This window comes from Nerophis lumbriciformis, linkage group LG19 (genome assembly GCF_033978685.3).
Source record: "Nerophis lumbriciformis linkage group LG19, RoL_Nlum_v2.1, whole genome shotgun sequence".
In the NCBI taxonomy this organism is placed as follows: Eukaryota; Metazoa; Chordata; class Actinopteri; order Syngnathiformes; family Syngnathidae; genus Nerophis; species Nerophis lumbriciformis.
Genome location: NC_084566.2, coordinates 41,334,125 through 41,358,089, shown reverse-complemented (window position 1 = coordinate 41,358,089; position 23,965 = coordinate 41,334,125). Strand labels below are relative to the sequence as shown.

At 42.6% G+C, this 23,965-nt stretch overlaps 1 protein-coding gene across 2 annotated transcripts in view; it reads left to right on the top strand.

The window, feature by feature from the left end:
* lpin2 (lipin 2) overlaps positions 1-23,965 on the top strand; it is an 84,049-nt gene that overhangs the window by 58,807 nt on the left and 1,277 nt on the right. For both annotated transcript variants that reach the window (XM_061978766.1, XM_061978765.2), the window contains exons 12-19: positions 2,011-2,103; positions 2,191-2,273; positions 3,717-3,864; positions 4,083-4,231; positions 8,016-8,102; positions 8,376-8,528; positions 12,242-12,356; positions 21,233-21,336. In XM_061978766.1, the coding sequence (XP_061834750.1) occupies positions 2,011-2,103; positions 2,191-2,273; positions 3,717-3,864; positions 4,083-4,231; positions 8,016-8,102; positions 8,376-8,528; positions 12,242-12,356; positions 21,233-21,336 (932 nt within the window). The remainder of the gene's footprint in view (positions 1-2,010; positions 2,104-2,190; positions 2,274-3,716; positions 3,865-4,082; positions 4,232-8,015; positions 8,103-8,375; positions 8,529-12,241; positions 12,357-21,232; positions 21,337-23,965) is intronic.

Sequence of the window (23,965 nt, the reverse complement as noted above, 5' to 3'; positions counted from 1 at the left end):
TAGTGGATCAAACATAATAGTGAGAGTCTAGTCCATAGATCTAACATAATAGTGTGAGAGTCCAGTCCATAGTGGATCTAACATAATAGTGTGAGAGTCCAGTCCATAGTGGATCTAACATAATAGTGACAGTCCAGTCCATAGTGGATCCAACATAATAGTGAGAGTCTAGTCCATAGTGGATCTAACATAATAGTGAGAGTCCAGTCCATAGTGGATCTAACATAATAGTGAGAGTCCAGTCCATAGTGGATCTAACATAATAGTGAGAGTCCAGTCCATAGTGGATCTAACATAATAGTGTGAGAGTCTAGTCCATAGTGGATCTAACATAATAGTGAGAGTCCAGTTCATAGTGGATTTAACATAATAGTGTGAGAGTCCAGTCCATAGTGGATCTAACATAATAGTGAGAGTCCAGTCCATAGTGGATCTAACATAATAGTGAGAGTCTAGTCCATAGTGGATCTAACATAATAGTGTGAGAGTCCAGTCCATAGTGGATCTAACATAATAGTGAGAGTCCAGTCCATAGTGGATCTAACATAATAGTGTGAGAGTCCAGTCCATAGTGGATCTAACATAATAGTGTGAGAGTCCAGTCCATAGTGGATCTAACATAATAGTGAGAGTCCAGTCCATAGTGGATCTAACATAATAGTGTGAGAGTCCAGTCCATAGTGGATCTAACATAATAGTGTGAGAGTCCAGTCCATAGTGGATCTACCATAATAGTGAGAGTCCAGTCCATAGTGGATCTAACATAATAGTGAGAGTCTAGTCCATAGTGGATCTAACATAATAGTGAGAGTCCAGTCCATAGTGGATCTAACATAATAGTGAGAGTCCAGTCCATAGTGGATCTAACATAATAGTGACAGTCCAGTCCATAGTGGATCTAACATAATAGTGAGAGTCCAGTCCATAGTGGATCTATCATAATAGTGAGAGTCCAGTCCATAGTGGATCTAACATAATAGTGAGAGTCCAGTCCATAGTGGATCTAACATTATAGTGTGAGAGTCCAGTCCATAGTGGATCTAACATAATAGTGAGAGTCCAGTCCATAGTGGATCTAACATAATAGTGTGAGAGTCCAGTCCATAGTGGATCTAACATAATAGTGTGAGAGTCCAGTCCATAGTGGATCTAACATAATAGTGTGAGAGTCCAGTCCATAGTGGATCTAACATAATAGTGAGAGTCCAGTCCATAGTGGATCTAACATAATAGTGTGAGAGTCCAGTCCATAGTGGATCTAACATAATAGTGAGAGTCCAGTCCATAGTGGATCTAACATAATAGTGAGAGTCCAGTCCATAGTGGATCTAACATAATAGTGAGAGTCCAGTCCATAGTGGATCTAACATAATAGTGAGAGTCCAGTCCATAGTGGGGCCAGCAGGAGACCATCCCGAGCGGAGACAGGTCAGCAGCGCAGAGACGTCCCCAACTGATGCACAGACGAGTGGTCCACCCTGGGTTCCGACCCTGGACAGCCAGCGCTTCATCCGTGGCCACCGAACCTGTGCCCCCCCTCCACGAAGGAGAGGGGGGGCAGAGCAGAAGAAACGGCAGATCAACTGGTCTAAAAAGGGGGGTCTATTTAAAGCCTAGAGTATACAAATGAGTTTTAGGATGGGACTTAAATGCTTCTACTGAGGTAGCATCTCTAACTGTTACCAGTAGAACATTCCATAGTACTGGAGCCCCAATAGAAAACGCTCTATAGCCCGCAGACTTTTTTTGGGCTTTGGGAATCACTAATAAGCCGGAGTTCTTAGAACACAGATTTCTTGCCGGGACATATGGTACAATGCAATCAGCAAGATAGGATGGAGCTAGACCGTGTAGTATTTTAAACCAATACTTTAAACCACTCGGTAGTGTATTGATACGCAAAACATTTTTAGTGTGCTCGCATAGAAATGTTTTACATGTAATTTGTACTGCACAGGTTGTTGTGCTATTGCTACTGGCATGTATGTGATGCTGCCTTGTGTGCTGCAGGCTGCTGAGGAGGCCTGGATGAAAGAGAAAATGCCAAAGAAGTCAGGCCGCTGGTGGTTCTGGCGAAAAAGGGCAGACAGTGCAATCAAGCAGGTTGGTGCAGCATCAGTGATTTGTTTTGGAATAAATTGGTGTAAGAACACTGGTATCAGATCTGTTTGGTCCCCTCCTTTTTTGCAGTCTGAGACTAAGCTTGAAACCAAGGAGGAGTTGCATTCAGGGGAGGAAGGATCCTCCATTGCACAGGAGAATCTCACCTTATTGTAAGTACAAAACTTTAAAAAAAAGATAACTTTTGGGTTTTAAGAAGGGGAACCGGAGGGTGTGTTCCAACTATCGTGGGATCACACTCCTCAGCCTTCCCGGTAAGGTCTATTCAGGTGTACTGGAGAGGAGGCTACGCCGGATAGTCGAACCTCGGATTCAGGAGGAACAGTGTGGTTTTCGTCCTGGTCGTGGAACTGTGGACCAGCTCTATACTCTCGGCAGGGTCCTTGAGGGTGCATGGGAGTTTGCCCAACCAGTCCACATGTGCTTTGTGGACTTGGAGAAGGCATTCGACCGTGTACCCCGGGAAGTCCTGTGGGGAGTGCTCAGAGAGTATGGGGTAACGGACTGTCTTATTGTGGCAGTTCGCTCCCTGTATAATCAGTGCCAGAGCTTGGTCCGCATTGCCGGCAGTAAGTCGGACACGTTTCCAGTGAGGGTTGGACTCCGCCAAGGCTGCCCTTTGTCACCGATTCTGTTCATAACTTTTATGGACAGAATTTCTAGACGCAGTCAGGGCGTTGAGGGGATCTGGTTTGGTGGCTGCAGGATTAGGTCTCTGCTATTTGCAGATGATGTGGTCCTGATGGCTTCCTCTGGCCAAGATCTTCAGCTCTCGCTGGATCGGTTCGCAGCCGAGTGTGAAGCGACTGGGATGGGAATCAGCACCTCCAAGTCCGAGTCCATGGTTCTCTCCCGGAAAAGGGTGAAGTGCCATCTCCGGGTTGGGGAGGAGATCTTGCCCCAAGTGGAGGAGTTCAAGTACCTCGGAGTCTTGTTCACGAGTGGGGGAAGAGTGGATCGTGAGATCGACAGGCGGATCGGTGCGGCGTCTTCAGTAATGCGGACGCTGTATCGATCCGTTGTGGTGAAGAAGGAGCTGAGCCGGAAGGCAAAGCTCTCGATTTACCGGTCGATCTACGTTCCCATCCTCACCTATGGTCATGAGCTTTGGGTCATGACCGAAAGGACAAGATCACGGTTACAAGCGGCCGAAATGAGTTTCCTCCGCCGAGTGGCGGGGCTCTCCCTTAGAGATAGGGTGAGAAGCTCTGCCATCCGGGAGGAGCTCAAAGTAAAGCCGCTGCTCCTCAACATCGAGAGGAGCCAGATGAGGTGGTTCGGGCATCTGGTCAGGATGCCACCCGAACGCCTCCCTAGGAAGGTGTTTCGGGCACGTTCGACCGGTAGGAGGCCACGGGGAAGACCCAGGACACGCTGGGAAGACTATCTCTCCCGGCTGGCCTGGGAACGCCTCGGGATCCCCCGGGAGGAGCTGGACGAAGTGGCTGGGGAGAGGGAAGTCTGGGCTTCCCTGCTTAAGCTGCTGCCCCCGCGACCCGACCTCGGATAAGCGGAAGAAGATGGATGGATGGATGGATGGAACTTTTGGGTAAAGTTTGCGCGTAATTGAAAATATTTTGACTGCTACTTTAAAGGATTAAGACCACCGACTCTTCCAGCGATGAGGAGGGCAAAGAGGTGAGTGCTGCGTCGTGTCAGGAGAGACTGCAGCTGAGTGATGGCCAGCAGCACGCCAGCACGCACACTTACAGGAAGTCACTGCGCCTCTCTTCTGCTCAGATAGTGAGTGCATTTGCTTTTTCTATTTTGTTCATTCATTATCAATCAGCATTTTAATGTAAGATGAAATTGAAGTAGTGGTACTGTGAATTTGAAAGAACAGATCTCCATCTGCTGGACGGATGTGGTACTCACACCATTAAAGCTTCCAGTACCTTTTCATGTCAAGTAGCAAATTATATTTTTGAAACCCATTTGAGTGCTTTTCTTATGTTTGTTAGGCTAGTCTGAAACTGAAGGAAGGTCCCAACGATGTGACATTCAGCATTACCACCCAGTACCAAGGCACATGCCGCTGCGAGGGCACCATCTACTTGTGGAACTGGGATGACAAAGTCATCATCTCTGACATTGACGGCACCATCACCAAGTGAGTCTGCGCCGCCGGAATGCTTCTTTCGTATTCCTCAAACTCGTTTGATGCTTGCTTGAGGGGACCTATGATGTTTTTAATCTACTGGCGCGGCATGGCGTAGTGGGTAGAGCAACCGTGCCAGAAACCTGAGGGTTGAAGGTTCGCTCCCCGCCTCTTACCATCCAAAAAATCGCTGCCGTTGTGTCCTTGGGCGGGACACTTCACCCTTTGCCTCCGGTGCCACTCACACCGGTGAATTGAATGATGAATGATAGGTGGTGGTCGGGGGGGCCGTTGGCGCAAATTGCAGCCACGCTTCCGTCAGTCTACCCCAGGGCAGCTGTGGCTATGAAAGTAGCTTACCACCACCAGGTGTGAATGAATGATGGGTTCTACATGTAAAGCGACTTTGGGTACTTAGAAAAGCGCTATATAAATCCCAGTTATTATTATTATTATTATTATTATTACTTGACACTCTTATGATTTGACACTTTGGCATTTTTAACACTAATAGGCAACATTGTAGCAACATTTATAAGTGAGAAAAGTGTAAAAATCATCATAGGTCCTCTTTAAGTCACACGTTATGACAGGAAACATCTCCTGCAAAGTTTGTTTAATGAGGCATACCTGCCAACTACTCCGGTTTTCCTGTAATTAGTACGGTTTTCATCAACCTATTCCGGGTTACGGTTGCAGTGATAAAAAAATACGGTTTTTCATTAATTAAAAAAGAATATTTTTTTAAAAGTTTTATTCACGAAATCGCGTAACAACAATGACATTCGACCTGCTTCCCGTAACTTCCTATCGAGCCATTCCGCGAGGCTATTTATAGCACCGCTGCCAAGCACGAGGCACCAGTTGCCATTGTTTCCAAACGAGCGAACGATCATGGAATCAGCCGGAGAAAAATCGCATACGAGTCTTAAACCGAAAAGAAAACTGCAGTCATTCCGTGAAGAATATTCAAAAGCCTATCCGGGAATAATTATCCGTTCCAAAAAGGGTGAAAACTACGCGAATTGCACCTTGTGCAGACAAGATTTTTCGATCGGACACGGAGGAATTAGCGATGTAAAAGACCACGTTGGGACAAAAAAACACAAGTCTAATGCCGTTGCTAGCGATACAAGTGGAAAACTTTCAACGTTTTTCGGATTTTAGCCACAAAAAGGTAATGACACCAATGTTATCTATTGGAATTGTTTAGTACTGTTATACTGTTAAAAGTGTTTATACTATTTATGCTTTCAAGTCCAAGTTGAAGAAATCTTGTTAAATGTTGACAGCATAACTACCAAAATACAGAAGTATGTCCTTAATATTTTTGCAGTGCTATTTCTGTTGAAAAGTTCAAATGATTACATTAGAGATGTGATGTGCCACTTTTCAAGTGTCTGATGGCTTCAATTAATTTTCATTAATTTTTCATATTTTGAATTCTTTTGAAAGGCTTACAAAAAAACTACATTTGAATTGTAATTCCATGCTATTGACAGGACTATTAATTTTAATGAAGTTAGCTTACCATGTTTACAGTATGATAATTGTGATAGAAATGTGAATTTTAGGCACAGAATATTTTTTACAATTGAACAAGGCAGTAGATTATACAAGCTTGGACAGAAAGTTAATAATGACACCAATTTTTTTTTTAATGGAATTGTTTAGTACTGTTTTACCATTTGTTTACTGTAAAAAGTGTTTATACTGTTTATACTTTCAATTAACAAATTGAAGTCTTGTGAAAGGTTGACAGGATAACTGGCATTAACTGTCAAAATAATGTCAAACTATTGAAGTTAGCTTACAGAATAAACATGTCAATCAACCCATATGATTTTTGCTGTAATATTTTTGTTTTGAAAAGTCACTGTGACTGATAGAAAAGTGATGGTTTTAGCAACATTTTAACCTGTCTGAATGCTAATGGGAGTTTGCCCAACCAGTCTACATGTGTTTTGTGGACTTGGAGAAGGCATTCGACCGTGTCCCTCGGGAAGTCCTGTGGGGAGTGCTCAGAGAGTATGGGGTATCGGACTGTCTTATTGTGGCAGTCCGCTCCCTGTATGATCAGTGTCAGAGCTTGGTCCGCATTGCCGGTAGTAAGTCGGACACGTTTCCAGTGAGGGTTGGACTCCGCCAAGGCTGCCCTTTGTCACCCATTCTGTTCATAACTTTTATGGACAGAATTTCTAGGCGCAGTCAAGGCGTTGAGGGGATCTGGTTTGGTGGCTGCAGGATTAGGTCTCTGCTTTTTGCAGATGATGTGGTCCTGATGGCTTCTTCTGGCCAGGATCTTCAGCTCTCACTGGATCGGTTCGCAGCCGAGTGTGAAGCGACTGGGATGAGAATCAGCACCTCCAAGTCCGAGTCAATGGTTCTCGCCCGGAAAAGGGTGGAGTGCCATCTCCGGGTTGGGGAGGAGATCTTGCCCCAAGTGGAGGAGTTCAAGTACCTCGGAGTCTTGTTCACGAGTGAGGGAAGAGTGGATCGTGAGATCGACAGGCGGATCGGTGCGGCGTCTTCAGTAATGCGGACGCTGTATCGATCCGTTGTGGTGAAGAAGGAGCTGAGCCGGAAGGCAAAGCTCTCAATTTACCGGTCGATCTACGTTCCCATCCTCACCTATGGTCATGAGCTTTGGGTTATGACCGAATGGACAAGATCACAGGTACAAGCGGCCGAAATGAGTTTCCTCCGCCGGGTGGCGGGGCTCTCCCTTAGAGATAGGGTGAGAAGCTCTGCCATCCGGGAGGAGCTCAAAGTAAAGCCGCTGCTCCTCCACATCGAGAGGAGCCAGATGAGGTGGTTCGGGCATCTGGTCAGGATGCCACCCGAACGCCTCCCTAGGGAGGTGTTTAGGGCACGTCCGACCGGTAGGAGGCCGCGGGGAAGACCCAGGACACGTTGGGAAGACTATGTCTCCCGGCTGGCCTGGGAACGCCTCGGGGTCCCACAGGAAGAGCTGGACGAAGTGGCTGGGGAGAGGGAAGTCTGGGCTTCCCTGCTTAGGCTGCTGCCCCCGCGACCCGACCTCGGATAAGCGGAAGAAGATGGATGGATGGATGGATGGATGGATGGATGAATGCTAATAATCATTTTGCGTCGGGGGCGAAGCCTGAACCCCCCACCAGGACTTTGTCCTGGACCTACCGGGGCCTGCGGCCCCTGGACCCTGGCTACTAGGTTTTTCTGATTTCAAAAGTTGGCAGGTATGAGGAGGGAATGAAGCTATCAGCCTGTGACAAGCCCACACGTGGATCTAAAACTGGGCTTCTTTATGAGTTGTATTCTTGGTAAAGCCAATGAAGTGCAGAAGCACTATGTATCAAAACAGGTGATAACTACAGATCACTTCTTCTTTCTTAATTGCCTCCTCCGTCTTTCTCAAAATAGCAGATGTTTTCTCCTTCCATTATCATTTCTATTTGTGCTATGCCATTTAATTAGCTTACGGCTAACTCCTGTCACTGCTGAAATGCAATTGAAGTCTACTTCCTTCCCTCAAAAGCTCGCCCGGCGAGGCGCCTAGGTGGTCCACATCAAAACCAGTTAGAATGATCGCGCCTTATTATCTCCGCGACCCCGCAGGAGTCCTGTGACATGTGGCTTTTTTGGCGTAGCGGCAAGAAGAACTACAGGGGCTATAATGAGCTCATTTACATTTGTGTATTGAAGCCCACATAAGACTTCCTGCATGCCGCTAATGCTTCTTTTTACAGTGTCCTGTTCTATCTATCATGCGGTGAAATGACGGCGGCTTCATTTTTGTGTTTCTCGCTGCTTCCAGGTCTGATGTGTTTGGACAGATCTTGCCGCAGTTAGGGAAAGACTGGACGCACCAGGGAATTGCCAAGCTCTACCACTCAGTAGCCGAGTAAGCGCAACACAACAACACTGATTGATGACAGGGAGGTAGTGTTGATTCCCTGTAGTCTGCACTGCAGGGTTTGCCTCTACCATCACCAGCATGTGTGCGCCTAACAAGCTTCAGTGCTTACATTTTCACTAAATATAGATGTAAAAGGACCTCAGTGTATAATAATGAAGATGCATATTTTGGTAAAACAGTCATTTCACTTTGTGTCTTTATATAGCTGATCTAATTAGCGTGCTATTCTGAGTGCTGTCTCGCTCTCCTGTGCGGCAGGAACGGCTATAAGTTCCTGTACTGCTCAGCGCGCGCCATTGGCATGGCGGACATGACCAGGGGCTACCTGCAGTGGGTCAACGACGGCGGCACCATCCTTCCGCGGGGTCCTCTCATGTTGTCTCCCAGCAGCCTATTCTCCGCCTTCCACAGGTAAACAAAACAGCAATAATGCCGTTTATCGGCTTCAACTTGTGGGACAATTTCATACCTGCCAACTACTCCGGTTTTCCCGTAATTAGTACGGTTTTCATCAACCTATTCTGGGTTACGGTTGCAGTGATAAAAAATACGGTTTTTCATTAATTAAAAAAAAAAAGGGTGAAAACTACGCGAATTGCACCTTGTGCAGACAAGATTTTTCGATCGGACACGGAGGAATTAGCGATGTAAAAGACCACGTTGGGACAAAAAAACACAAGTCTAATGCCGTTGCTAGCGATACAAGTGGAAACTTTCAACGTTTTTCGTCGCCCAAACAGATTCTTTGGATGTGATAAATGCCGAAGTTTTATTTACAGAGGCAATAATTGAGCAAAAGGTAATGACACCAATGTTATCTATTGGAATTGTTTAGTACTGTTATACTGTTAAAAGTGTTTATACTATTTATGCTTTCAAGTCCAAGTTGAAGAAATCTTGTTAAATGTTGACAGCATAACTACCAAAATACAGAAGTATGTCCTTAATATTTTTGCAGTGCTATTTCTGTTGAAAAGTTCAAATGATTACATTAGAGATGTGATGTGCCACTTTTCAAGTGTCTGATGGCTTAAATTAATTTTCATTAATTTTTCATATTTTGAATTCTTTTGACCTGCGATGAGGTGGCGACTTGTCCAGGGTGTACCCTGCCTTCCGCCCGATTGTAGCTGAGATAGGCTCCAGCACCCCCTGCGACCCCAAAGGGAATAAGCGGTAGAAAATGGATGGATGGATGGAATTCTTTTGAAAGGCTTACAAAAAAACTACATTTGAATTGTAATTCCATGCTATTGACAGGACTATTAATTTTAATGAAGTTAGCTTACCATGTTTACAGTATGATAATTGTGATAGAAATGTGAATTTTAGGCACAGAATATTTTTTACAATTGAACAAGGCAGTAGATTATACAAGCTTGGACAGAAAGTTAATAATGACACCAATTTTTTTTTTAATGGAATTGTTTAGTACTGTTTTACCATTTGTTTACTGTAAAAAGTGTTTATAGTGTTTATACTTTCAATTAACAAATTGAAGTCTTGTGAAAGGTTGACAGGATAACTGGCATTAACTGTCAAAATAATTTCAAACTATTGAAGTTAGCTTACAGAATAAACATGTCAATCAACCCATATGATTTTTGCTGTAATATTTTTGTTTTGAAAAGTCACTGTGACTGATAGAAAAGTGATGGTTTTAGCAACATTTTAACCTGTCTGAATGCTAATAATCATTTTGCGTCGGGGGGCGAAGCCTGAACCCCCCACCAGGACTTTGTCCTGGACCTACAGGGGCCTGCGGCCCCTGGACCCTGGCTACTAGGTTTTTCTGATTTCAAAAGTTGGCAGGTATGCAATTGGAGTAGTCTTTAAAAATATGTTACTGATGGACAAATGAATAGAAATAGGCTAGATGAATAAATGAACAGTCAATCAGCATGCTAAATCAAACTATAAGCTACATTCTTGTATGACAACAGAATGGCTAGCAGAACAGAAGGCAGAGGAAACTACACCTTTTCATTTAGTATTTGCTAGTTGAACTTTACACGTCACAAAAAAGGTCAATTCTGATCGCTAACATTGTTAGCATAAATGAATGGGATTTAACATAGAGAAAATTAGCATCACGGCTAACGGAGAAATATATTCGGTTCATTACGAGACTGTGGTGGTACATAAACCTAGCTAGCTAGAGATATTGGCCCCAAAATCATGTAACAAGTACAGGAACAGCTAGCTAGCTTGAGTGTAAGTCTGCTGGAGTAGTCTACAGTCATACAGTAACAAGCAATTACACTTAAATTAGACTTAGACTTAGACTTCCTTTTTATTGTCATTCAAATTTGAACTTTACAGCACAGATAAGAACGAAATTTCGTTACATAAGCTCATGGTAGTGCAGGATAAAAAAACAATAAGGTGCATATACAGGTAAAAGCCAGTAAATTAGAATATTTTGAAAAACTTGATTTATTTCAGTAATTGCATTCAAAAGGTGTAACTTGTACATTATATTTATTCATTGCACACAGACTGATGCATTCAAATGTTTATTTCATTTAATTTTGATGATTTGAAGTGGCAACAAATGAAAATCCAAAATTCCGTGTGTCACAAAATTAGAATATTGTGTAAGGCTAATACAAAAAAGGGATTTTTAGAAATGTTGGCCAACTGAAAAGTATGAAAATGAAAAATATGAGCATGTACAATACTCAATACTTGGTTGGAGCTCCTTTTGCCTCAATTACTGCGTTAATGCGGCGTGGCATGGAGTCGATGAGTTTCTGGCACTGCTCAGGTGTTATGAGAGCCCAGGTTGCTCTGATAGTGGCCTTCAACTCTTCTGCGTTTTTGGGTCTGGCATTCTGCATCTTCCTTTTCACAATACCCCACAGATTTTCTATGGGGCTAAGGTCAGGGGAGTTGGCGGGTCAATTTAGAACAGAAATACCATGGTCCGTAAACCAGGCACGGGTAGATTTTGCGCTGTGTGCAGACGCCAAGTCCTGTTGGAACTTGAAATCTCCATCTCCATAGAGCAGGTCAGCAGCAGGAAGCATGAAGTGCTCTAAAACTTGCTGGTAGACGGCTGCGTTGACCCTGGATCTCAGGAAACAGAGTGGACCGACACCAGCTGGACTGCTGCTGAGTGGTCCAAAGTCATGTTTTCTGACGAAAGCAAATTTTGCATTTCCTTTGGAAATCGAGGTCCCAGAGTCTGGAGGAAGACAGGAGAGGCACAGGATCCACGTTGCCTGAAGTCTAGTGTAAAGTTTCCACCATCAGTGATGGTTTGGGGTGCCATGTCATCTGCTGGTGTCGGTCCACTCTGTTTCCTGAGATCCAGGGTCAACGCAGCCGTCTACCAGCAAGTTTTAGAGCACTTCATGCTTCCTGCTGCTGACCTGCTCTAAGTTACACCTTTTGAATGCAATTACTGAAATAAATCAAGTTTTTCAAAATATTCTAATTTACTGGCTTTTACCTGTATAAATAAATGCCATAGATCAAATATATTTACCCCATCAACACTTACCTGACTGGATGAAGTCCTTGGGCTCAAATACTAGTGTGGCCTCAATAGCCCTGCTGTAGTGTGATGGAGGAATGCACATTGGAGGGTTGAAATTCAACTGAATTTGCATTAAATCAGGTTGTTTCAGCTAATAATCATGCTGCAAGATGCTAGCATGTTGCATTCAATGTTTATTCCCATTCATTTACCAATAATTCCTGTTAATTCCCATGGAAAGTTTCCAACTTTGAATAATCCCGGAATTTTGCAACCCTAGTAATGAGTAACTGTCATTAAATACTTTTTTAAAGTAATTTTCCTAACAATGGTTACAAATGCACAATGTTGATCTAAAAGCAGCTCTATATTATAGAGTACTTTCACTTTAATTACACTGGACTGCAGCGGGCGTTGTCTGTTATATTTACCGCTGTGTGCAGCCGTCTTGCTGCGTAACCACAGCAACGTCTTACGGTTCCCGCCAACCACCCCGCCGCATCTGTCATAATAGTCAGTTCAGGATTTTGGAATGGATGCTTTTCTCCGTGCATCATGCATGTCTGCTGGAAAACAAAGTCTTGTGAAGTGACCGTGCCCAAAATGACGCCCACGCTATAACCAAGCTGTCCGTTTGCCTCAGGGAGGTCATCGAGAAGAAACCGGAGATCTTCAAGATCGAATGCCTCACTGACATCAAGAACCTGTTCCAGCACAACAAGCAGCCCTTCTATGCTGCCTTCGGGAATAGAGCTAACGTGAGTTAAACGCCGGTTTTGAAGATGTCAGAGAATGCTTCTCCTCCGCAGACATAAACACATGAAGTCAGCTCTCATGTGACCTCATCGGGCCAGGGAACATCTTCATCAAGCGAATGACTGCGTGTCTACAACACTGACACGCTTCGAAAGCATTCAGTCTGAGGTGTCATCGTTATGACGATACTTGGAAACTTTTAGCTAATGTTTCCTGATCAGTTACATAATTCATTGAGAGCTCTGCTTAGATGCTTTCAATGTAATAGTTTGCTTTTGTTTGAATCGCACGTTTAAAATTCTAACATGTCTGAAAAGAAGTCGAAAGAAGCAGAGTATTTAATACTACCCCTTTTCCATCTCCCAGCAAATACTGATAGTTTGTTCACTTCCTGTCTTTAACAAATACAAGGTAACCATTTTTTTCTAATAGGGAAAGATGATTTTTTTAGATAGATTTAGATTTATTGGTCCCCTTGGGGAAATTCATTGTCACTGCCGTACATTTAAACACTAGACATTACACATCACACAAAAAAAAATAACAAAAAGACATCATACATGACTAACACACATTTACAGGCTTGTCAGACGGGTCGGCCGGGTCTGCTGTTAAGGGCGGCTATAGCTGCAGGGATAAGGCTCTTCCTGAGGCGGACCCTCCGGAATTTGATAGTTCTGTACCTGCGCCCTGATGGTAGTGGGATGATGTATTGATGTAGTGGGTGAGTGATATCCTGGACTATTGTTTTTGCCAGTCGGGTGATGGACCTGTGGTTTAAGTCTGAAATGTTCGTGTTGGAGGAGTTGTGAATTAGATACACCTGCAGACTGCAGGTGTATCTAATGTTGTGTCCCTGCCGTCATTCACAACTCCTCCAACACCAACATTATTGTTTTTGCACTTTTTGGCTTCTTATGAAATAATTTTTTTAAATAGATTCAATCTTGCACGTGGAAAGTTTAAGTGTGGGCTTTAGTTGATATAACAATTCTACGGCGGGGGTGCAGGAGGCGAGCCTCAGCCAGTGCGTCTTTTGCAGCCGTTTTATGATCGCTCAGCACAAGAAATACGTTACACACATACAGTTGTTGACAAAATACACTGTACATTATATACCTCAGCTAACTAAACTATGGAAATGTATAATATAATTCTGATACTGATAGTTTGTTCACTTCCTGTCTTTAACAAATACAAGGTAACCATTTTTTTCTAATAGGGAAAGAAGATTTTTTTAGATAGATTTAGATTTATTGGTCCCCTTGGGGAAATTCATTGTCACTGTCGTACATTTAAACACTAGACATTACACATCACACAAAAAAAAATAACAAAAAGACATCATACATGACTAACACACATTTACAGGCTTGTCAGACAGGTCGGCCGGGCCTGCTGTTAAGGGCGGCTATAGCTGCAGGGATAAGGCTTTTCCTGAGGCGGACCCTCCGGAATTTGATAGTTCTGTACCTGCGCCCTGATGGTAGTGGGATGATGTATTGGTGTAGTGGGTGAGTGATATCCTGGACTATTGTTTTTGCCAGTCGGGTGATGGACCTGTGGTTTAAGTCTGAAATGTTGGGTGTGGGTAGGCCGATGATTTTAGCTGCTATGTTTGTAATGCGTGTGAGTTTGGTCCGGTTGGTTACAGAAAGCATGGTGAAAAAACATGTGGAACAGTAGAGAAGGATGGGTTGAACAATGCTTTGGTAAAGTAATAACAGGAGATGAGGTGCAACGTATAGTCCTTTAAGTTTTCGGATAAAAAGTGTCTTTACACTGTGCTCTACAGGATAAAAACAGTATTAAATGCATCATGGATCATATAATGCAGTGTTTTTCAACCACTGTGCCGCGGCACACAAGTACCGTATTTTCCGTATTTTCCGCCCTGGGTTATAAGCCGCGCCTTCAATGAACGGCATATTTCAAAACTTTGTCCACCTATAAGCCGCCCCGTGTTGTAAGCCACATCTAACTGCGCTAAAGGAATGTCAAAAAAACAGTCAGATAGGTCAGTCAAATGTTAATAATATATTAAAAACCAGCGTGATGTGGGCGCGCATGGAGTCGTATATCAACATGGACGGAGCTGCGTGAAAAAAGCCACCCGGCCTCTTCGCGTAAACTTCCCTTAACCACTCGCTCATCTTTTCTTCATCCATCCATCCCTTCGAGTTAGCTTTTATGATGACGCCGGCTGGAAAGGTCTCTTATGGCAAGGTCTTCCTTTTGAATATCACCATGGGTGGAAGTTTCTGGCCATTAGCATGGCAAGCTAGAACCACAGTGAAGGATGACTTCTCATTCCCTGTGGTGCGAATATTCACCGTACGTGCTCCCGTTGTATCCACAGTGCGGTTCACAGGAATATCAAAAGTCAGTGGAACCTCGTCCATGTTGATAATGTTCTCTGGCCGGATCTTTTTTTCAGCTGTCTTGTTTTTACAATATGCACGGAAAGTAGCCAGCTTTTCTTGAAAGTCTTTAGGCAGTTGCTGTGAAATAGTAGTCCGTGTGCGGATGGAGAGATTGCGTCTTTTCATGAACCGGAAACCTGTCGCTTAGTAGGAGCCATTTTGTGGTCTTTACAGATGTAAACACACAAAGGAAATGAAACGTAATATCCGCGCGCTTCTTCTTCTTCTACGCGGGTGGGTGGTTGCTTACAGTAGAAGAAGAAGCGCTTCCTGTTCTATGGGGGCGGGTGCTTACCTTGGCGGTTGCTTGCGTAGAAGAAGAAGCACTTCCTCTTCTACGGGGAAAAAAGATGGCGGCTGTTTACCGTAGTTGCGAGACCGAAACTTTATGAAAATGAATCTTAATATTAATCCATATATAAAGCGCACCGGGTTATAAGCCGCACTGTCAGCTTTTGAGTAAATGTGTGGTTTTTAGGTGCGGCTAATAGTGCGGAAAATACGGTATGTCGTGAGATACAGTCTGGTGTGCCGTGGGAGATGATCCAATTTCACCTATTTGGGTTAAAAATATTTTTTGCAAAGCAGTAATTCTAGTCTGCAAATGATGTGTTGTTGTTGAGTGTCGGTGCTGTCTAGAGCTCAGCAGAGTAACCGTGTAATACTCTTCCATATCAGTAGGTGGCAGCAGGTAGCTAATTGCTTTGTAGATGTAGGAAACAGCGGGAGGCAGCGTGAAGGTAAAAAAAGGTGTCTAATGCTTAAACCAAAAATAAACAAAAGGTGAGTATCCCTAAGAAAAGTGATTGAAGCTTAGGGAAGGCTATGCAGAACCAAACTAAAACTGAACTGGCTACAAAGTAAACAAAAACAGAATGCTGGACGACAGCAAAGACTTACTGTGGAGCAAAGACAATGTACATCCGAACATGACATGACAATCAACAATGTCCCCAAAGAAGGATAAAAACAACTGAAATAGTCTTGATTGCTAAAACAAAGTAGATGCGGGAAATATCGCTCAAAGGAAGACATGAAACTGCTACAGGAAAATACCACAAAAAGAGAAAAAGCCACCAAAATAGGAGCGCAAGACAAGAAGTAAAACAACTAAACTCCAAATAAGTCAGGGTGTGATGTGACAGGTGGTGACAGTGCACCTACTTTGAGACAAGAGCTATAGTGATACATGCTTGGTTATGCTTTAAAGTCATATCCAACCACTTTTTACTGTCAACTGAGTTTCCTTTTTTAATGATGTCTGCTGGTGGTGTGCCTCTGCATTTTTTCAACTCAAAAAAGGTTGAAAAACACTGATATAATGGACCCTGGGGATATAACTTCAAATGTTATAAAAAGCTCTAAACAGTGCATCCGTTAAGTAATCACAGCTCTTCACTTTTTCCACATTTTGTTATGTGTTGTTTTGTTTGCCTGACTCCAACATGACATACATATATTTTTGTCCTCAAAATTATACAGGCAATACTCCATAATGACAATGTGACATTTTTTTTTTTGCCAATTTTGAAATATTTTTGAAAATAAACTAAAAAAAATCACATGTAGTATTCACAGCCTTTGCTCAATACTTTGCTGATGCATCTTTGGAAGCAATTACAGCCTCAAGTATGTTTGAATACAAGTTAAGTTAAGTTAAAGTACCAATGATTGTCACACACACACTAAGTGTGGTGAAATGTGTCCTCTGCATTTTGACCCATCCCCTCACCTGGGAGGTGAGGGGAGCAGTGGGCAGCAGCGGTGGCCGCGCCCGGAAATAATTTTTGGTGATTTAACCCCCAATTCCAACCCTTGATGCTGAGTGCCAAGCAGGGAGGTAATGGCTCCCATTTTTATAGTCTTTGGTATGACTCACAACCTAGGCCACTGAGTAGGTCAATACAATTGCCACAAGCTTGATTCTGTATGTAGTGTGAATGGTTGTTTGTTTATATGTGCCCTACGGGTGGCTGGCAACCAATCGAGGGTGTACTCTGCCTCTCGCCCGAAGTCAGCTGGAAAAGGCTGCAGCATACCCGCACCCCTAATAAGGATAAGTGGTATAGAAATGGATGGATAAATAGATGGAATTCAGTCGTTACCTGTAAAAGTATCAAATTCGGCCCCCATCCCTACTTATGATATTTAAAATGTAAGCTACTGCTACAACTAATAAACACTACACTGCAAAAACTGAAATCTAAGTAAGATGAAATATGTCAAATAAGGGTAATATTTGCTTATTTTCTGTCTGATAAGATAATTCTTCTCACTAAGCAGATTTTATGTTAGAGTGTTTTACTTGTTTTAAGTGTTTTGGTCCTAAATGATCTCAGTAAGATATTACAGCTTGTTGCTGAGATTTGATGACCTACAGGTAAAAGCCAGTAAATTAGAATATTTTGAAAAACTTGATTTATTTCAGTAATTGCATTCAAAAGGTTTAACTTGTACATTATATTTATTCATTGCACACAGACTGATGCATTCAAATGTTTATTTCATTTAATTTTGATGATTTGAAGTGGCAACAAATGAAAATCCAAAATTCCGTGTGTCACAAAATTAGAATATTACTTAAGGCTAATACAAAAAAGGGATTTTTAGAAATGTTGGCCAACTGAAAAGTATGAAAATGAAAAATATGAGCATGTACAATACTCAATACTTGGTTGGAGCTCCTTTTGCCTCAATTACTGCGTTAATGCGGCGTGGCATGGAGTTGATGAGTTTCTGGCACTGCTCAGGTGTTATGAGAGCCCAGGTTGCTCTGATAGTGGCCTTCAACTCTTCTGCGTTTTGGGGTCTGGCATTCTGCATCTTCCTTTTCACAATACCCCACAGATTTTCTATGGGGCTAAGGTCAGGGGAGTTGGCGGGCCAATTTAGAACAGAAATACCATGGTCCGTAAACCAGGCACGGGTAGATTTTGCGCTGTGTGCAGGCGCCAAGTCCTGTTGGAACTTGAAATCTCCATCTCCATAGAGCAGGTCAGCAGCAGGAAGCATGAAGTGCTCTAAAACTTGCTGGTAGACGGCTGCGTTGACCCTGGATCTCAGGAAACAGAGTGGACCGACACCAGCAGATGACATGGCACCCCAAACCATCACCCAACCATGCAAATTTTGCATTTCCTTTGGAAATCGAGGTCCCAGAGTCTGGAGGAAGACAGGAGAGGCACAGGATCCACGTTGCCTGAAGTCTAGTGTAAAGTTTCCACCATCAGTGATGGTTTGGGGTGCCATGTCATCTGCTGGTGTCGGTCCACTCTGTTTCCTGAGATCCAGGGTCAACGCAGCCGTCTACCAGCAAGTTTTAGAGCACTTCATGCTTCCTGCTGCTGACCTGCTCTATGGAGATGGAGATTTCAAGTTCCAACAGGACTTGGCGCCTGCACACAGCGCAAAATCTACCCTTGCCTGGTTTACGGACCATGGTATTTCTGTTCTAAATTGGCCCGCCAACTCCCCTGACCTTAGCCCCATAGAAAATCTGTGGGGTATTGTGAAAAGGAAGATGCAGAATGCCAGACCCAAAAACGCAGAAGAGTTGAAGGCCACTATCAGAGCAACCTGGGCTCTCATAACACCTGAGCAGTGCCAGAAACTCATCGACTCCATGCCACGCCGCATTAACGCAGTAATTGAGGCAAAAGGAGCTCCAACCAAGTATTGAGTATTGTACATGCTCATATTTTTCATTTTCATACTTTTCAGTTGGCCAACATTTCTAAAAATCCCTTTTTTGTATTAGCCTTAAGTAATATTCTAATTTTGTGACACACGGAATTTTGGATTTTCATTTGTTGCCACTTCAAATCATCAAAATTAAATGAAATAAACATTTGAATGCATCAGTCTGTGTGCAATGAATAAATATAATGTACAAGTTACACCTTTTGAATGCAATTACTGAAATAAATCAAGTTTTTCAAAATATTCTAATTTACTGGCTTTTACCTGTATATTGAGTAAATCATGCTTGAAACTAGAATATCAAGTGTTGCAAAGCTGTGTCATCAACACTCACAAGTATAAAACTACTTTTTTAAAGTCATCATTTCTTATTTCAAGCATGAAAAAAAAAAATCATGATTTTGACACAATTGTGTCTCATAATTAAAACAGATGACAGCCAAATGAACTTTGCTGTTTTATTTTCAATGAAACAATAGAAAATAGGTACTCATCAGTGACGTGCGGTGAGGTTGATGGCTGGTGAGGCACTGACTTCATCACAGTCAGATTTACAAACATATGAACCCTAAAGAGTATCTTATTCACCATTTGATTGGCAGCAGTTAACGGGTTATGTTTAAAAGCTCATACCAGCATTCTTCCCTGCTTGGCACTCCGCATCAAGGCTTGGAATTGGGGGTTAAATCACCAAAAATTGCTGCCCACTGCTCCCCTCACCTCCCAGGGGGTGATCAAGGGGATGGGTCAAATGCAGAGGACAAATTTCATTACACCTAGTGTGTGTGTGTGACAATCATTGCTACTTTAACTTAACTTTAACTTTACACATACAAACTGTAGCACACAATAAAGCACATTTAATAAAAAAAAATTTATTATGGTCTTACCTTTACTTAGAAATGAAGTCCATGCGCCGCAACTAAAGCCCTCACTTAAACTTTCCACGTGCAAGATTGAATCTATTTAAAAAAGTGTAACCGAGGGTTTATAAATGTCGCCTATACTGTATGAAACTACAAAATAACAAACACGGAGGCTCCAGTTTACACGAGGACCACTTTATTTACCTTCTTTCAAAAACCTCCGCAACGTGACATCACTTCCGCTCTTAGAGCCTTCAAAATAAGAGCTCAAGGCATATACTGTATAACAGCGCATAACAGGAACTTAACATCACAAAAGGGAAAGCCCATGAAAATAGGTTACAAAAGTTATTTAATAAGAAGCCAAAAAGTGCAAAAACAATAATGTTCGTGTTGGAGGAGTTGTGAATTAGGTACACCTGCAGTCTGCAGGTGTATCTAATGTTGTGTCCCTGCAGTCATTCACAACTCCTCCAACACCAACATTATTGTTTTTGCACTTTTTGGCTTCTTATGAAATAATTTTTTTAAATAGATTCAATCTTGCACGTGGAAAGTTTAAGTGTGGGCTTTAGTTGATATAACAATTCTACGGCGGGGGTGCAGGAGGCGAGCCTCAGCCAGTGCGTCTTTTGCAGCCGTTTTATGATCGCTCAGCACAAGAAATACGTTACACACATACAGTTGTTGACAAAATACACTGTACATTATATACCTCAGCTAACTAAACTATGGAAATGTATAATATAATTCATATAGCAATACGGTCTCACTGCACAGCAGGCCAGCAGTTAGCCGAGTCCGGAATCCATGTTGAGGCACTGAGTGACGTGCCTCAACTGGCTGCTGTTCACCGCACCGTCTCTTCTCAGTATTTGAACGGCAAATGTGAAAATTCAGCGATTTTGAATAAAAATAATCTAAAACTGGTGAAGTTAAATGGAAAATAACTTTATAGTATAATCACTGGATACATATAACAATTAAAAATTTTTTTTTTCTTTTTACATTTTTTTTTCTTTCCATGATGGCAGGTGAGGCCCCACCCCTGCACATCACTGGTACTCATATAGTAGTACAGTTGGCACAGTACAGTAAACGGACAGTTAATATTTAAACATTTAACATGTGACATTTCTAACTATTTTGAACAGAAATAGTTCATGCACATTCAGATTAATTCTTCAAAATTACAATAGAAAACATTTACATATGTATATATACGCACTAATTGACAGAAGGAGCACACACTTGGCGCGATGATGTTATGTTGTCGATGGAAAAATGTATTTTTAGACAATATGATTTGCCTGAGCGGCTAGGAGACCCCGAGAGTAACAAGCGCTTGCCTTGTTGCCTTTCTATTAAGAACAATAAATTAGTTTTTAGTATAAGTTTGCTGGTTTCAAGAAATGTAATGCCGAGTGCATATCATTATGTCAAGATAATGGCACTAGCATTTACTTCATTTAAGAATATTTTTAAACATATTGAGCAAAAAGGTCTCTTTTTTTTTTTTATTTCTACCAAGAAAAGTGCACTTGTTATTAGTGAGAATATACCTATTTTAAGCTATTTTTGGGTTCATTGAAGTTAGCTAATTTTACTTGTTTTGGAAAGTCTTGACAGGCCAAATTTTCTTGTTCTATTGGCAGATAATTTTGCTTAGTTCAAATAAAAGACCCCTCATTTTTGTATTTTTTATTCTTGTTTTTGAACACTGACTTTTTGCAGTGTACCTCATGAGTTTGTCTACAGCCACAGCTGTTAAGGTTTTACAGCGGTTATTTGCGCTTGTTGGCCACACACCATAAGAAACAATGGTTAGTTGAATAAAGGCAATCATTTTTGAGTGGGAAAACATACTTAAGTCTTGTTTTGTGTGTGTAGGATGTGTTTGCTTACAAGGAGGTGGGAGTTCCTGTCTGCAGGATTTTCACAGTCAACCCAAAGGGAGAGCTGATCCAGGAGCAGACCAAGGGCAACAAGTCCTCGTACGTACACATGCGATTCACTAGGGGTGTAACGGTACACACAAATTTTGGTTCAGTACGTACCTCGGTTTACAGTAGAGATGCGCGGATAGGCAATTATTTCATCCGCAGCCGCATCACAAAAGTCGTCAACCATCCGCCATCCACCCGAACTAACATTTAATCAAAACCGCACCCGCCCGCCATCCGCCACCCGCCCGTTGTTATATATCTAATATAGACGATGCAAGGCATTAGTGAGGTTATAAAGCTTTTGCCTGTTAAAGAAAGGAGACTGATTCAATGGAGCAGAGACATTCAATGCGTGCCACGCTGTCACAGCCCAGACGCACACCAGTGCGCAATCATCTGGGAGCCGCGCTGAGCGCACCTCCAAGCGCGCTCGCGCCACTCAAACTGCTGCAGGCAGCTGCGTTCACACATGCATCTGTAAGCCTTGTTTTAACATCCTGTGGCACTCATCTGGGATCACGGCGGACGAAACTGCTCATGCTCAGGGTGTTTGTGGAGGTTCGGGGTTTTGCACAAATGTGATGCACCATGTTAGATGTCCCGGTTTTGTGACTGTCGTAGACATAAACAGCGTCGCAGCTCTTGCAAATCACGTAGCCAGCATTACTATCATCCTGATTTACAACCTCATAAAAACGAGTCCACGCTGAACTTTTCTGGCCTTTTTTTCCCCTGGTCTTTAGTATTCCCTTTTTTAGTTTGTCGCGTACCACGTTTGCTGCCCGCGTTGCCATCTCTTTTTTTCTTCTTCTTCTGTTGTGGCATATGCTGCAGGTGCCTGCTCGTTTTTCGTATGTGGGTAACAACATTTAACTATGTATATATATTTCCGAATTGGTTTAACTGCCACCCGCCTGAATCTATTTAAAATCTAATTTTTTTTTATTTCAACCGCCCGACCCGACCCGCGGATAAAATCTTAATTTTTTTTTTATTTCAACCGCCCGACCCGCGGATAATCCGCGAACCCCGCGGTTGTGTCCGCAAACCGCGCATCTCTAGTTTACAGGTCACGGTTCGGTTCATTTTCGGTACAGTAAGAAAACAACAAAATATACATTTTTGGGTTATTTATTTACCAAATTTGCAAAATCTTCCACCAAAAATATTTTTCTTAGTGTAATATTTGATGTGAAGTAATGGGAACCTTGGATAGGTCAATAATTCATAATAACATTGATTTTGATTCAATATTATGTTTTGAGCAATAACAGTTTGAAAGAAAAAAAACTGCTTTGTTTTATTAGTCAACATTGCAACGTTTTCTAAATTACATTTAACCTTTAAGCTTTTTTATTTCACTTTTGTTATGTTTTTGTTTATTTTAATAGTATTTTTAGAATGTGCTGTGGGCCTTTAAAAAAATTACCGTATTTTCCGCACCATAAGCCGCCCTGGGTTAAAAGCCGCGCCTTCAATGAACGGCATATTTCAAAACTTTGTCCACCTATAAGCCGCCCCGTGTTATAAGCCGCATCTAACTGCGCTAAAGGAATGTCAAAAAAACAGTCGGATAGGTCAGTCAAACTTTAATAATATATTAAAAACCAGCGTGATGTGGGCGCGCATGGAGTCGTATATCAACATGGACGGAGCTGCGTGAAAAAAAGCCACCCGGCCTCTTCGCGTAAACTTCCCTTAACCACTCGCTCATCTTTTCTTCATCCATCCATCCCTTCGAGTTAGCTTTTATGATGACGCCGGCTGGAAAGGTCTCTTTTGGCAAGGTCTTCCTTTTGAATATCACCATGGGTGGAAGTTTCTGGCCATTAGCATGGCAAGCTAGAACCACAGTGAAGGATGACTTCTCATTCCCTGTGGTGCGAATATTCACCGTACGTGCTCCCGTTGTATCCTCAGTGCGGTTCACAGGAATATCAAAAGTCAGTGGAACCTCGTCCATGTTGATAATGTTCTCTGGCCGGATCTTTTTTTCAGATATCTTGTTTTTACAATATGCACGGAAAGTAGCCAGCTTTTCTTGAAAGTCTTTAGGCAGTTGCTGTGAAATAGTAGTCCGTGTGCGGATGGAGAGATTGCGTCTTTTCATGAACCGGAAACCTGTCGCTTAGTAGGAGCCATTTTGTGGTCTTTACAGATGTAAACACACAAAGGAAATGAAACGTAATATCCGCGCGCTTCTTCTTCTTCTACCGGGGCGGGTGGTTGCTTACAGTAGAAGAAGAAGCGCTTCCTGTTCTATGGGGGCGGGTGCTTACCTTGGCGGTTGCTTGCCGTAGAAGAAGAAGCACTTCCTCTTCTACGGGGAAAAAAGATGGCGGCTGTTTACCGTAGTTGCGAGACCGAAACTTTATGAAAATGAATCTTAATATTAATCCATATATAAAGCGCACCGGGTTATAAGCCGCACTGTCAGCTTTTGAGTAAATTTGTGGTTTTTAGGTGCGGCTAGTAGTGCGGAAAATACGGTAGCTGTGGGCCGCAAATGGCCTCTGGGGCACACTTTTGACACCCCTGCTATAGATAATAAAAAATTAAATGTGATAAATCTATGGATAAAAAGCATAGCCTGGCGACGCATGCGCGTTTATCATAACTCTCTCTCTCTCTCTCTCTGTCTCTGCCCCTCCCTCACCAATGCTGCTGTTTGTTTTGT